The following is a 16,323-nucleotide window of genomic DNA, read 5'->3' as shown; positions in this document are numbered from 1 at the left end:
CATGACTTCCTTTAATAAACGGAACCAAGAAAAAAAAAAAACATTACAAAATTTTGTCTTTACAGACACATTAAATCATTTTCTCCTCCCTTTTCTTTTCCAAAGCAAAAAAATGGAAACACAATCATGGACCTATTTTTTCTAAGTATCCATTTTCATGTAGAAAATAACTGCATCAAAACAAAGAAAAAGCCTTTGTTGCACAAGCTGGCAGGGAGGTGAGGGGCAGACATATTTCAGAGTCCACCAGGTAAAGCCAGAAAGGTCTGTGTGTGCGTTTCTAGCTTTAAACTTCAACTAGCAGAATGCACGTGTATTGTGAAGCAGTCCATTATAATGTTGCAGTTGAATCCGTATTTGAGACAGGAACATGGGCACTACAGGCTTAGGCTTATTACGACAGAGATTTAGTGTATGTTGAGTAAGGAAAAGCTTCAGATGGGCTAAGAACACACTGCAGTTCAGTTGATTTGAAGACAGGTGAAATATATCATGGAACAGCCTTTGGGTTAAAAAAAAAAAAAACATCAACAAAAAACAACAACAACAACAAAAAAAAACCCTGCAGTCCTGCACGCATACACTGTGTTAGGAGTCATTCAAAGCAGAAACTTAACTCCGACTTCCCCACTTGGCCAAGATCATTCAGGGGTTGCTGAGGTCACAACAGAGCCACAGGCTGAAAGTGGGGGTGCCAGCCAGCATGTAAGCTTCGTCAGGAACTCAAGATCCTCCAGTTTTCTCATCAGTGTGCTCATTACTTCAAGTCTACACAGTATTTTAGCTTCAGCTTATACTCAACTGCACCATCACAGACTCCACTCCATCGCAGAGGACAATGACTTGATGCTTGAGAACACTAACTTTGTTAAAAGTGGGCACTGCAGTGGACATGGCAATCATTTGTTTTTGGGGAAAGAAGGAAATCACAGCTGCTGTCAAAGTTGAGTGTCAGCTGCAATGGCACTCAGTTGGGAAGAAAAACTTCATTCAAGCCACAGCCATCAGCAGAGAGGTACAAGCAAAGGATTGCAGGTGGGGAGAGTCCCTAACTGGGTTAAGGTCTGACAGACTCCTGATCAAAACTACTGCCACCAAAACACCTGTTCAAAGGGCAGCGATGACCATATAACTATACCTGGAAAGACCCTTAATCTGTCCCGTTTTTCACACACAAAACTTTTGATTCAGCTTTCACTACCTGCTCATGGTCATAATCTGTGGGTGACCTTCTGCCTTGCCCTCAGACCAGGATCGCTGGTCCCAACACACCCAGGTCTGTCTCACCAGGGGATTCAGGTTCAGCGGGCAGTTCCGTGGGAAAATCGAAGATCCTGGTCCTTTGGAAACTGTGCTGGGGTGGTGGCAGCAGCAGTCACCAGTCCTGCTGAGGTCTCAGCTGCAGCTGAAGATTGAGCTGGAGAGTCTGCAACCCAGGGTGTTGGAGGCTGCCCCCGGGCCGGAGCATCCGCAACTGGAGAGGAGTTCTTGCTGAGCTGAGGGGCCCCAGCTTCCGAGTCCTGTTGGGAGATGAGCTGAAGCAAGGCAGCTGCCACAGCAGGACTGATGTCCTGGCTGGGTTGAGTTTCTGACCCAGCCGGCTGGGCGTTTCCAAGAAGAGCAGATGGAGGTGGCCCAGGAAATGGCCAAACCAGACAGAGGACGGTATGTTAAGTGTCAAGGTACATATCAAGGAACATTTGACACAAAAAGCTCAACTTAAGTTCAACATGTGGACTACCAATATATTAACCCTTAACTGCATTTATCAACTTCAGTTAAATTGTATTTTTGACACTCCTACCTTCAGCACAAAGAGGAGGGCAGGGTGCATCTTCAGATCAAGCTTATTTCAGTAGCTATCAGGGCTTACATAAATTAAATACTCTTAAATATTGCTGCAATCAATCGTGACTTTGTGAACCGTGTCATTGTTTAGATATGGTACGAAAAATAGACAAAACAATGTTATATCTGGCCTATGAATAATATATAACCATGAACCTATCAGGTTAGCTAAATGTGTTTTATCCTAAAGTAATTATCATCCAATGCTCATTAAGCAGTAAAACAGCTTTACTGTACAGATGCTAAACTTAGCCAGCTAGATGAGTTCATGTATGCACAACTTATGCAGTTGCTTTTGTTTCCCCCTAAACAACCGCCTTCAGCAAAAGGAACAGCATGTAGAGCTGGATGAACAGAAAGGGTGACTTAAGGAGAAACTTAAGTATTAATTGAAGAGTTTTTTTTTTCCTGTTTTTCCCCAAACAACAGTAATCCAAGGTGGGCCGAGGCTGTAAGGGTTTCAGAGACCTTGACAAGAGAAATAACCAGAACAGGGCTGTTACCACTCCAGCACCAGCATTATAGTGACCAGTTTTATTTAACTTGCTAATTACATTTTTAACTATTATCTGAGTCAGTGAACAGTTAAAAGCAAACAAAAAAAAATGTGTGACAAACCAAAGTTAAAAGCGACACATGCAGGTGAGGTCTAAAGATTCAAAACATTTATTTTCACTTGATAATTTATTACTTTCTTCATAAAAAGGCTGACATTACAGACTGCGTAAAGCAACATTGTTTCCTATGAAGAATCCTCAAAATCAGCTTTATAATGAAAATGAAGTGAGGAAGGAAAAACGTGGAAGTGGGACAGATAGAGAACAAAGACTGTGAGAAAGAAACAAGGAAAAGGGAGACATGTGGAAGGGAACAATACAGTGTGAAGCTTTCTTTTCACTCCAATGAATAACACTACATTTTATTTTGATTTATTAAGTACACCGGTGAGAGATGTCATGTGCACCAAAGCTTTGCCTAGTTACACAGACATTTTTCCAGGTTTTTCTTTTGCATTTTTGCCACTGATAAAAGAGACAATAGTGAGTAAATGTATTTTAGGAATGTCAGGGGTAAAAGGAAGGGGAACGCGAAAAGGTCAATTAGCCTGATTCATTTGGTTCATTTTTCATTTTGCTCATTTCATCATGTAGTCTAAAATGTAATTAATTTGATAGCATGTACAGGAATCCTGAGTACCAGACCTCGGTCAGCTTCTGTTTGTTCTCTGCCCTACTCTTCTCCTCATTTGTGCAGTCCCCAGTGTTTTTCACCTGACCCTGGTTCCCCGTTTTTCCACCCTCTAAAGACTAAACCCAGACTTGCCCTTGCGATCAGTAGTAGAGGCGGACGAACCGCGTGTTAGTGCCTCCTCTGATTGGTCGCCATTTGTTTCATTGCCTTGCTCCTCGGTTTGAGGCTTCATAATGTGGCCCAAAATGAGAGCCAGCAGGTTGGCCTGGTCGTCTTGGCTGAGATCTGCAGATGTCGGCGAGAACTCCTGGGGTTCAGGTGGCGGCTCAGGGGGCTGGGACCTGACAGCAGGCTGAGTCTGGTCCTCTTGAGCCCCCTGGTGGTCAATAGCCTCACTGAGGGCAGACAATGACTGGCTGAGAGTCTCTGGATTAGAGAAGTTGAGGAGCTGTGCCACTTGGGGCAGGCTGAGCTCTGTCTGCCCCTGGAGGAGGTTCATCAGCACTGCTAACTCCGTCTGGTTCAAGTGCTCTGCAGCAGCTTCCAGGCCTGAACACACACATCCACACAACCAGAATTCACTATGGACATACAGTACAGTGCAAACAAAAAGGTCATTTACTATGTCCACATTATTCTAAGTTACTTTTCATTTGCAAGCTCTGCAGCTGTGTGTCAGTGTACTGCCATCCCATCACTGTTAACATGGTAAGAAACAGAACAGTAATAATACAACAATCTGAAAATACTCCTAAGACTATGCTAGGGCACCCCAATGGCCTGCGGGGGTAGGATGCAGAGCATGGCCCTCAATTCTCTCCCATTTCTCTCGGCTTTTGCTTTTTAATAAAAAGACAAACTGCCCTAAAAAACCAATTAAAGAAAGTACTGATATGAATGTAGTCTGGGTTTACCAAATCTGGTACAGTATGTGTTTCTGGTAAAACGCTTCTCTGTTACCTGACAACTCACTCTCCAAGTTGGTGGTACAGACTGGTTTCTCCGGTGGAGGTGGTGGGGCTCCAGACGGACTGGTCTGGTGCCGACTGTTCTCTCCGCTGGAGGCTCCTGTTGCATCTTTCTTGGGCACTTTGGGCACAGATGTATCTTCTGGCAGCCCGCTCTGACGTGCACGCCGTCTCTTCTTACTCCACAACTCGTGGCAGTCCTGATGGTGTGGAAGACTGCAGAAAGGGCAGACAAGCCAAAACATTCTTAAAACTACCGATATAAATGAATCATATCAAACACAGGGATCACCAGAAACAATAAGACATATGTAAGCCGTGTGCATTTAGACAATGCTCTAAACTATCTTTAAGAAATATTAAAAAATAAAAATACATTATATATTAATAAAAGTAAGAATGTTATTTTCATGTGCTTTTGTGGATTCTATTGGTAATCTGATAATGTAAGGACAGAGGCCACGAGCAACTGACTCTGGGGGCGGCATCTTGCTGGGCTCCACATCACACAGGAAGTCACTGTTGAGAGCCTGTTCGGACGTGCAGCGCCGTGCAGGGTCGAGGGTCAGCATTCGGTCCAGCAAATCCAGGGCAGGTGTAGGTAAACTGTGCAGAGGAGGAAAGATTTTTCAGCTGTAGAAACAAAGAGTTGATCACCGCTACATTTAGGAAAGAGCAGCATGGCGACATACAAGGCAAACTCCTCCCGTAGTCGCCGTCTGTACTGCTTCTTGGGTTTCATGGTGTTGAAAAGGGAAAGTTTAATGACATCGGGCCAAACTGCAGGACAAGGACTCCCACACAGACGGCTGAAAAGAAGAACAGAGATATTGAGGCAGTGATTAAGAAATAGCGGTGTGGTGGATGCAGTGCGTCAGGGATGGGCAGCCTACCTGATGAGCTCCAGCTGTAAAAGTTCCTGGTTAGCTTGAAAGATGGGTTTCTTTGTAAAGAGCTCCCCCAGAATACACCTGAAAGACCATTTCAAAGTGCAAACGCCTGTCAGTTTTGATTGACACCAAAAATCACTTTTTTTAAAGCAAGTCATATTTCTGAATAGTACGCATCCAAATAAAAGACTTTTACTTGAGCAGTGTTTTCCCTACCACAGAAAGAGCACAGCACCTAGGTGTTTTTGTGTAGCACCTAAGCTGAATGAATGTAAAAACAATAGTGAGCTATATTTGCTGAAAAATAACAGATCTAAAAATGAAATGTAAGCCGGCAACAGGACGATGTGTCAATCGGCAATTGGTGTTTGGACGAACGTTTGTGTGACTGGCAGCATCAACTCAGGATGGTGGTTATAGCCATGGATAAGGTTAGCCTCAACAAAGAATACATGAAATAGGCTAAAACTTTGTTGGGGAGTAATTCTTGTGAATGGTAACAATAGAGACAGCAGAATGCAGCCTGTTCTACAAGAAATTCCTAACATGTACTGAATTAGACAAGTTAGGTTAGCCAAAGAAGCTGGTTAGCTAACATTTCATAAATAATGTTATTTTTGACCCTCACCCCACCCCCAAGCACTTAAAATGTCACATTTAATGCTTATTTTCCAAAAAACAGGATAGTGTTGAAGCTTCTATGTTCATCTGAATGAAAGGTTGCTTCACCCAACAAAACTTTAGTCCAAATCTGTATGTACTCATATATGAAATCTGTTGTTCATGAAGCCTGTACTACAGGAGAACAGAGAAGTTTGTAAAAGAACAAATAAAGTAAGTGTGAGTGAACAGACAGTGTCATACTCACCCACAGCTCCAAACATCAATGGCTGGCGAGTACCTCTCCTCCCCCAGCAAGAGTTCAGGGGGTCGGTACCATAGTGTGATTACTTTATTAGTGTATGGCCGGCTGGGGGCAATGAAAAGAGAGAGGAAGATGAGAGACACACATTGACAGAGCACCTATCTGGCCCAGCACAAACATTTCAGCTTTTGGGATGAATGTGAAGGCGAGACAGCACCATCTTGTGGAGAGTCAAATTCAAGCTCATCATGAGGTTTAATTACTGCTCCCATCATCACAAACACTTAATCATACATTTAAATTTGATCTGATATTCCCTATGCATACTTGAAGACGACACAGAGAAAGAAAAACTAAAGTAAATATTTGAAACAAATAGGTGCAAAAGGAGCAGAGATGCACTGATTTTTTCCCCCAACTGTAATTGAAAGCATACAGATGTTTTTGTAACTTTTCTTTAATGAAAAACTGGAACAAAAACACACTAGGTTTTACATTTCCATATTTCTCTCGCTTTTTTTTTTTTTTAACCAACCAACTACGAATTAAGTGCAATATTTGCACTTCTCCAAATTTAAACAAGTGCAACAGGTAATAGAAACAAAAAGAAGGTCTGTTACATCACTCCTACCAATTTTGTGTAGTTTGTATTTGCCATTTTACAGGGGCTGGACACACTGTACATATACATGCATTACATGTGTAGCCAGTAATTCTCCCACTGTACTATTTCCCGGAGATTTGGACGTAGCTTCCCCCTCTCCAAGGTGTTTCTGTGGGCTCCCCTGTGTGCTGTTTGTAAGCCAAGCGCATCCAACACACGAGCGAACATGTACAGACCCAAGTGCAAACTTTGCCCAAGGTGCACGCAGGATGCTAAGTGTGCTACACCCTATGCTTTGGGTGTCTGCCACTGTGCACGCATGGTTGACTGTTGTTCCTCTAAATCTGATTGGCAGGTCACCGGACAAGGCCGATCACACAGGAAAAAAAAAAAGTCAATTTCTGATTTCCACCGATTGGTGCATCTCTAATCAGAAGTGGCTCTCTCTGCACATACAGAATGTTATATGCATGACAAACACTGTTGCTTTACCTTTCCTCTGAATTGTAAAGCCGGGCCAAACCAAAGTCGGCCAGTTTGATCTGACCTCTGAAAAAGACAGACAGGTGAAAAGCTGTGATTAGGAACACCACCAAGAACGAGAACACATGATCTGTCTAAATTTACTAAACCTGTTGTAAATTATCTTATAAACATAACAGTACAGAAGTAAAAGAGCATTGCTAGTTAATTTAACTGGACTTCTGCTGGTAAGAGGCTGGTGACTGCATTACGCACGTGAGCACCGAGACACAGTGTAAAAGAAAGAGTAAGTTTACAGAAACTGAACTTTAATATTAGTTGAAGAAACCAACATATCTCTAAACTGCAACCATGTAGTCATTCATTTTGTTCAGTAACTGAAGAATGGTGTGATCTAAAGCTTGGAAATGTCCCTCTGGCTTTCTCCTGATGTTAAATTTCACCTACTATTCCTTCAAGTGCAATACGGTGGTAAATCCTCCATTACTTTGCGTCCCTGAATGGGAACGCCTTAAAATACATATTGCTTGAAATTAAGTCCACAACTTCCACCGGTACCTCTTCTCTTCTTTTTAGGTGAAAGTCTAACTGCAATTTCTTGGTAAATAAGAAACACGTGAAACATCATCTTTTAGCATCAGAAAACGAGCTGCAAAACCTTAGTAAATATTCCCACTAGTGTCACAACTTAGGACACAAAACAACTCGTGAAGAAAGCCAGGCAGGTTACTTTGAATATTTATTTAAACTTGCAATTACTGATGATTTCAAAATCTGCCTTCCTTTTACAAAACACTGACACAATGAATGTAAATGAATGAAAAACAACCACTGTACTTTGAGAAAGTAAACAACCAAATACAAGTAATTGGTCAAACCCCACAACTGACAGGACAGGTGGGGCAACAGATGTCCATACTCTGAGTCTCTAGTTAGTCATTGTAGAGTGGTGGGGCAGCAACAGCGCGGCTCTAAGTACTCCATTACTCAGCAAAATCCACATTATCCTCATTACCATATATTGCAATTCGAGAAGTTGGGGTTATTTGAAGCACTCGTTTAAATCAATAGCATTATAATTACCTTGAAAAACTGCATTTCGATCATTACGGTTTGCATTAGGCTGCTTCTGGTCTTGACTTTACAGTATTTAAAGACAGGAGCTGCATTTAAACGGTCTGTGCATAATATTTTATAGCTATATTTTAACATAATTCTGCATAGGCAGTACTGACACAGCAAAATTCACTTGATACAGTTATTCCTCCCATGACTGGTAAAGGCTTAAGGTGTCTATGTCTTCAGGTGTCTATGTCTTCTGTTCCTTACCTGTTGTTGAGCAGTATGTTGGAGCATTTGATGTCTCTGTGCAAGAAGTTGTTCTTATGGCAGTAGTCCAGGCCCTCCATCAGCTGGCGCATGAAGCTACGGATGTGCTCATGGGAAAACTGGACCATGCCTGATTCCAGCAGGCCCATAAGGTCATGGTCCATGTACTCAAACACCAGATAAAAAGCACCTAACAATAGAGGAAAATGTGGTTAAAAAAAATAAATAATGTGAAACACTGCTACTTTGCCATGTGCTTTGACCAACTCAGAAAATCACATCTAGCTTGTCTTCTCAGTATGTTACAGGGGTTTTAACTGTTGACCTGTTGTGCACAACCATAATTGCACAGCCACCTCCAGCAATAATCTTATGTAAATTTAAGTCCAACTTAGCAGGTAAATGCTGACTAAGTCACACAGGGCAGAAAACTCCTGCAGCACTGCTCTCTGTGGGTTGAAACTTTAGCAACAGGCTGCCAAAGTGAATCAGTACTGTGACCACAGTGATTTCAGCTGCTGCCAAATAACCGAATTAACTGAAACACTCACATTGATCCTGGTCTTTATTTATTCTTCTTATTATGTTTGTTATTAACAGCGACTTTTCTGCACCATAGGCTTACTATTACATTACCTTTACTAACCAGCCCTGGGAGACAGCTGTTGACTCTCTTACCTTTGTCCTTTTTAAAGTCAAGAGCATCCTGCTTGTCAGTGACGATCTCCTTCATGTTGACAACACTGCGGTGTTTGAGCTGCCGCAAGATCTTGATCTCTCGGATGGCGGTGATAGGGAATCCCTCCTTTTCATTGTCTAAACGCACTTTCTTCAGAGCCACCAGTTCACCTGGCATGGTTATATGGAATGAATCAAACATATTAACAATCTGATCTTTAAATAGAGAACACATGTAAACAGTTCAGTGAGTAAAGTCTTGATAATACCGTCTTACCAGTGTCTTTATCCTTGGCCTTGTACACTTGACCATAGGTGCCTTCTCCTATGATGCCAATTATGTCAAATTTATCTACACAGCGTTTGCCCCAGTCACTCTGGGTATGTTTGCGCTCACCATATCGTGGGCAGCAAATCCTGGGAACAATCAAAAAGAGAATGGGTTAGACTTGATGTGGGATTAACAAAAGGAAGAGTGGAGGTGGGTGAGTAATAGAAGAGACTGACTTTGGTCTCTTCTTAAGGGCCGGCTGGGGTAGTGAAGCAGCCTGGTGCACGGGGAACTGTGGGGGTGACGAGTCGCCTCCAGGCAAAGTGGGCGGTAAAGGAAGGTCAATGAGTGATGGCCGGCTGCGACCTTCCTTCTCCTTCCTTGATTGCCTCTGAGGAGGGGTGGACTTCTTTGGGCTGACCGAGTAAAAATGCAAAGATTTTTAGACAAAAATGTAAGTACATAAAGAGGCCACGGAGAAACAGAAATTACACATGAACTTAAAAAAAAGTGCACTCCTTGATTGTGAACCCCAGGTGACCATGTTGTCACCCAGCTTACTATTTTTTGGGTTGTCCCGAATGGCATTTGTTGGACTTTGGAATTCTGGAGGTAATAATTGGCAAATATCCGACTATTCAATGCACGCAGTGGGGAGGGGGGGGGGCTTTGACCTGAACGACTGAACACTTAAGTCTCTAATGCTGCAGCACATGTTTATACAGTACAGCCCATTTCAGACGTGAAATAGGCTACATAACACAGCTGCCTCATCAGTCTGTTAAACACATGGTCTTCTGTCATTCAGACATTTTTACTTTATGGTCCTCAGGGCTTCATTCACACATACCCATGACAATGAACAAGACGAGGGCACAGGGACCATCTACGAAGTGCAACACCCAGAAGAGACACTACAAAAATTTTCACTTTTAGGGTAGTCTAGTGTCACCAAAATCACTTAACACATCACTGGTCTCCTGTTGGTTATACCACAACACTTAGTTGGGAAAAAAATGTGTCAAAGAGCAAAGATATTGAATATTTTTGTGCTACTTCTTTTTGGTGTTGCACTTTATAGATGTCCCGGTGCAACCGTCTGACAGCTGGCTGCAAATACACTGTTTAATCAAAATGGCTCATTTAGATGAAAATTTGTTTGTAGCTCGTAGCTCGAAAGCTAAAATTACAAACTGAATACCTACCAAATAAATGAATATTCAAATAGATAATTGGGTCCAGCCCTATTATTTTTGTTAGAACTCAAAGCACAAGCAGGATGCTTACAAACAAAATAAAATCAGCTTTTTCCTGCATGTTTTAATTACCACAGAAAACCGAAGACACAAAACAAGTGTATCACTTTAATCCAGATATACAGTGCCTTGCAAAAGTATTCATACCCCTTTAACTTTTCCACATTTTGTCACATTACAACCACAAGCTTAAATGTATTTTATGCAATAGACCAACACAAAGTATCGCATAATTGCGAAGTGGAAGGAAAATGATGCATGATGTTCAAGTTTTTTTTTTACAAATAAAAATCTGAAAAGTGTGGCGTGAATATGTATTCAGCCCCCTTGAGTCAATATTTTGTTGAACCACCTTTCGCTGCAATTACAGCTGCAAGTCTTCTGGGATATGTCTCTGCCAGCTTTGCACATCTAGAGACTGCAATCTTTGCCCATTCTTCTTTGCAAAATAACTCCAGTTCAGTCAGATTGGATGGAGAGCGTCTGTGAACAGCAGTTTTCAAGTCTTGCCACAGATTCTGAATAGGATTTAGGTGTGGACTTTGACTGGGCCATTCTAACACATGAATATGCTTTGATCTAAACCATTCCATTGTAGCTCTAGCTGTATGTTTAGGGTCGTTGTCCTGCTGGAAGGTGAACCTCCGCCCCAGTCCCTAGTCTTTTGCAGCTTCTAACAGGTTTTCTTCCAGCACTTCCCTGTATTTAGCTCCATCCATCTTCCCATCAACTCTGACCAGCTTCCCGGTCCCTGCTGAAGAAAAGCATCCCCACAGCATGATGCTGCCACCACGTTTCACGGTGGAGATGGTGTGCTCAGGTTGATGCGCAGTGTTAGGTTTCCGCCACACACAGCATTTTGCATATAGACCAAAAAGTTCAATTTTTGGTCTCATCTGACCAGAGCACCTTCTTCCACATGTTTGTTCCCCTACATGGCTTGTAGCAAACTGCAAACAGGACTTCTTATTGCTTTCTTTCAACAATGACTTTCTTCTTGCCACTCTTCCATAAAACGACTAATAGTTGTCCTGTGGACAGATTGTCCCACCTGAGCTGTGGATCTCTGCAGCTCCTCCCGAGTTACCATGGGCCTCTTGGTTGCTCCTCTGATTAATGCTCTTCTTGTCCGCCCCGTCAGTTTAGGTTGACGGCCATGTCTTGGTAGGTTTTCAGTTGTGCCATATGCTTTCCATTTTTAGATGATGGATTTAACAGTGCTCCATGAGATGTTCAAAGCTTGGGATATGTTTTTATAACCTAATCCTGCTTTAAACTTCTCCACAACTTTATCCCTGATCTGTCTGGTGTGTTCCTTTGTCTTCATGATGCTGTTTGTTCATTAATATTCTCTAAACCTCTGAGGCCTTCACAGGACAGCTGTATTTATACTGAGATTGAATTACACCCAGGTGGACTCCATTTACTATAATTATGTGACTTCTGATGGCAGTTGGTTGCATTGGATTTTATTTAGGGATATGAGAGTAAAGGGGGCTGAATACATATGCACGCCACACTTTTCAGATTTGTATTTGTAAAAAATCTTGAACACCACGTATCATTTTCCTTCCACTTCGCAATAATGCGATACTTTGTGTTGGTCTATCACATAAAATCCCAATAAAATACATTTAAGTTTGTGGTTGTAACACGACAAAATGTGGAAAAGGGGTATGAATACTTTTGCAAGGCACTGTATGCCATTATTTTTTTGTGGCATGACAATGATCAAATTCTCTAACAAATAAAAAAGTGCTCATAAATTATCATAGCTTAAAAGTCTTGTAACATGTTAATTTTTCTTGACATGGTGATGAGCAGACAACAATACAAAAGCACAGTGATATGAATGGTGTCTTATGTTACTGCAAGTGAACTGTGGGCTGGCAAATGAGCCCATATCTTAAGTGTGCATTAAGGTCACACCACAAATGAACTCACCCTACCTAGAGAACAGTGTGCTCTGATAGTGTATGTGTGTCTGGTGTCCTCACCTGTCCTGAGTGTTTCCCAGCAGTACAGGTGGTAAAGGCAGGGGGGGCAGAGTCGACGTCTTATGCAGAGGGGTCTGACGGGCGGGGCTGCGTGTGGTAGGTGGAGCTGGTGATTTGGTCTGGGATGTAGTGGAGGGCGGAGGAGGCTGAATACTTATTTCTGCTTGATGTGGCCGTGGTGGAGCCTGGGCGGATGAACTGGGTGGTACAGTAGGAGAGGGCTGGAGAGGAGTTGCAGGAGAGGTGGTGAAAGGGACGGCAGGAGGCACAGTCACCTGATCCTCCCTACTGGGAACATCCTGGGGCAATTGTGTGGGTGGTGGGGGCTGAGGTTCCGCTGCTGTCGCCAGCTCTCGTTCTGGCTGTGGAGCCTCAGCTTTAGCAGGTCGTGAAGAGGAGGAGGAGCTAGCAGATTTTCGAACTGACGGAGGAGGGGAGGCACCACCACTGGCACGAGCAGCCGCCTCAGCAGCCTGGCGTTCCTTCTTCCTTCTGCTCAGCTCCGCTCCCAGGCTGGAGTTAAGCGGCAGGCTGGAGGAGGGAGGCGAGCGGCTAGCTGGTTGACTGCTGTGGGAGGTGGCCCCTGCACCACTAGAGGAAGTATGCCTCTTACTCCGGGAACGAGAGGACGAGCGAAGAGAAGAAGAATAGTGCAGAGGGGAGCGACTCCTGGAGCGTCCTGAGCGTCTAAATAAAACAAACAATTGTAAAATTATCTTACATGGTGCTGTAAAAACTTCAGATACCTGGGAGTGTTTAAAAAGCTGACCGTCTGCTGAAACAACCTTTTCTAACAAGAAAAAAAACGGCTCTGGATCACATCATAATGAAAATAAAACATGGACCCTTTCATTTGGAAAATAACAAAAGTTAATAGAGAATAAATGAGCCAACAGTAACACAACTGTGGGTTTCAAAACTGAAAGGCAGATTGGACTTAAAGCTTTATGGCTCATTTAAGTGATACTGTCATTCTTTGTTTCCTTTCCTAGTTTATATTTGCTTTGACTCCATTCTAGTCAGTTTTTTTTTTCAAAATAAATGACAAGGGAAACTAAGAACAATGTTAAAAATTAACACAAGTAGTCAAGAATATATTTGCCATTTTGAAGACATTTCCAGACTTGTCAGGGCTCGTTTTTTCTGCTCCTACAAATAATAATCTGTCTGCTGTAAAGTTTTAACTTACGCGTGCCTCTACCGAACATGGCAACTAGAAATGACAACAAGCCTTCTAATAGGCTCTGTATGATGTGGAGAAATGTGAAGGTCCATGAAAATATAACTGATCTTCAGAATCAGCTTTACTGTTCAAGCATGTTGAACACGAGGAGTTTGATGCCAGTACAGTGGCTGTCAATATGTTTTGTGATCTAGAAAAAAAAACGTGACATGTTCTGACCACCAGGTGCCAGGTTTTTTTTTTTTTTTTAAGTTGACCTGAATTTGCTTTTGGATAAAACAGTGGCTTTATCTAGGATGCAATTGAAATCATCAAAACATGGAAGGCACAGATGGGATTGTTGGCCTTGACATGGTGCCATTATGCACTGGAAAAATAAAATGGCTGAAGGTAAAGTGTACACAAACCTCTGTTTGACTCTGCCTCCAACTTTCAGTTTCCTCACCCTCAGACTTTGGTCAAAAAGTTGTAGAGGAAATTCAACATGCAGAGCATATAGTACTGGAGGGAGAAAGCTCTGTGGGTTCAACAGTTTGTCTGACCTTTTACTTACAATCCAGGTTGCTGTTTTTGTTTATTAACCCAATAAGTAGCAACCTGGATCAAATAATACCAAGACATATTTCAGAACTACACTAAATACTACCACATATGGCTTTCTACAGTTATGTTCCATGCAACACTTGTGATATTCTACACTTTTGTATCAGCATGTTTCTGAATGTGGATGTAAGCTATTTAATTTGTCAGAACATTGCAGCATATACTCACCGAGACACGGGGCTGGTGCTGGAGGACCTGCGGGTACCATAAGGGCTGATGGAGCGTCTTCTTGAATAAGGGCTGCTGTCCCTCTCATAGCTAGAGGACCTGTGTCTGCTGCCATAGGGGCTTTCTGATCTCTGTCTGCTGTGGCGAGACAAATCCCCATAGGGACTGGGGCTTTGCTGGGCCACCCTCCGCCTGGTGTAGCAGTCATCCCCCTGCTGTCCATAACCACTGCCCAGCGGACTCTCACTGCTGACCACTCTTCTGGGACTGGGTGACATAGCAGAGCTGGTCCCCTTCCTGCGAGGGCTACCCCTACTTGAAGGCTTGCCCTTTGGACTTGACTTGTGGCTCTTGGAGGACTTACGATGGCTCCTGTCGGCCCGGACCCTCTGGGAGGAGCTGTGGCTGCCCTCCCCTCGGCCTTCTCTCCGCTGCTGCCTGTCTTTGCGAGACTTCCCTGAGCGGCTACTCTCCTTGCTGCGAGATGAGGATGTGGAGGAAGTAGTGCTACCTACACTGGCTGCAGGCTGTACCTGGGAGGAAAGCATAAGCTCCCCACGTTTAGAGTCAACTTCTGACAGGCCCTGGCGTTTAGACGAGGAGCCTAACAAGACAGTCTTCTCCTTGCTCTTTCCAGAACTCACTTTCTCGCGGTCTTTGCTGCTCTTTTTCTTGAACCCACGTTCCCCATTCCCAGAGTCTCTAACTTTGTTGGGGTCCTTGGACTTTTTTCGGGAGTGCCTGTGGCCCCTGTTCACTCTGCCGATATCGTCCCTGTCGTCCTCTGGTGAGGGCTCCAGCCGGTCCTCACCGCCCCTCTCAAAAGGCCTGGAAGACGGCGGGTCCGAGAAAGTGTCCGAGTCGGAGCTGATATCATCGTACTCCACTAGAGGCTTCACCGTATTGACACCAGGAGGCGCCGTATCGCCGAGGGTAAAATCTTCGGGCCCCGGTGCCGCCAAGGATTCCCGATTTAGTTTGGTTGATTTATGCCGTTTTCGTTTCAAAGAGGACATTGAAGATTTTAACTGCACCTTGCCGTCTTCACTCGTCATGTCTCCCGGTGACTGGGTCTGGTGTGGCACACTGCTGATGCCAGGTTCCGGCTTCCTCTTGGTCCCATGGTTTCGGTCCGAGCCAGGCATCCCTCACGCCGGCGTCGGTACCTCTCCTGCGACTGGGCCTCGTTGGTCCAGGCAGTTCATTCACAAGAAAACAAGCTTCTCCAAATGGCAAAATAAAAGTGTTACTAAGCAGAAACAGGGCAACAAAATAAGGTTACAGAAAATAAACACACCAGGCCGCTCACGTCCAGTCCTCAAAGCCAATTCATTCCACAGAGATCGCCAAGGTAGTTCGTCAAAACAGAAATACGCCAAGGCAGTTTTCCAGATCTGTAAAGTATGTAAGTCAGTGAATGAAAAAGATCCCAACCAAACATCGGAGCATTCTGGTGTCGTCTCCGTCTCAATTTAGCTAGCACCGCTAGCTAATGCTCGGCAGCTAGCGAGCTGACTCGCAGACAAGAAAAAGAAAAAAGTCCCTTTGTGAAAGCTGTCCTTGTCCGGTGCCAAGTTTAGTAAACGTGATTTTATTCCACAGAATAACGGTCTTAGAATTTAGAAACAAGCAAATGTCTTCATTAAAAGACGCTCGTTTCTCGAACAAAATGAAAACTTGACCCGGTTGGTACTGTTTACATGTTCCCTTTAATGTAAGTTTTATCCCCTATAAATTCAATATTGATTAGAAATCATAGTATTTTCGTGTGCAGTAGATGTTCCAGTTTATTATCAGTTGCTCTGGGAATCAACCAAGCCTATATTTAGGGCGATGCTAGTGGATTTAATATCATCCACAGCCCTATCTGAAACAGACTACAAACGCCATTGCGGCTCCTGTGACCAGCAACTTCTGCGCACAGCGGAATGAACCGGAAGCCGGAATGGTGTCAGTCTTCAACGTATCTTAGTAACAACCTATCATGAG

At 43.5% G+C, this 16,323-nt stretch overlaps 1 protein-coding gene across 1 annotated transcript; it reads right to left on the bottom strand.

The window, feature by feature from the left end:
* Positions 1-2,375: 2,375 nt before the first annotated feature.
* On the bottom strand, positions 2,376-16,323 carry cdk12 (cyclin dependent kinase 12). Its single transcript, XM_020607364.1, has 13 exons — positions 14,335-16,323; positions 12,381-13,067; positions 9,364-9,543; positions 9,134-9,273; positions 8,857-9,027; positions 8,179-8,368; positions 6,859-6,915; positions 5,766-5,867; positions 4,901-4,978; positions 4,700-4,816; positions 4,482-4,613; positions 4,000-4,223; positions 2,376-3,588 (listed from the first exon to the last, which is right to left on the bottom strand). The coding sequence occupies exons 1-13, from the start codon at positions 15,477-15,479 to the stop codon at positions 3,149-3,151; spliced, it is 3,663 nt and encodes a 1,220-aa protein (XP_020463020.1). The 5' UTR covers positions 15,480-16,323; the 3' UTR covers positions 2,376-3,148.

Source organism: Monopterus albus, unplaced genomic scaffold, assembly GCF_001952655.1.
Source record: "Monopterus albus unplaced genomic scaffold, M_albus_1.0 scaffold85.1, whole genome shotgun sequence".
NCBI classification, from domain to species: domain Eukaryota; kingdom Metazoa; phylum Chordata; class Actinopteri; order Synbranchiformes; family Synbranchidae; genus Monopterus; species Monopterus albus.
The sequence above is the reverse complement of the archived record's forward strand: the minus strand, read 5'-3'. Positions and strand labels throughout refer to the sequence as shown.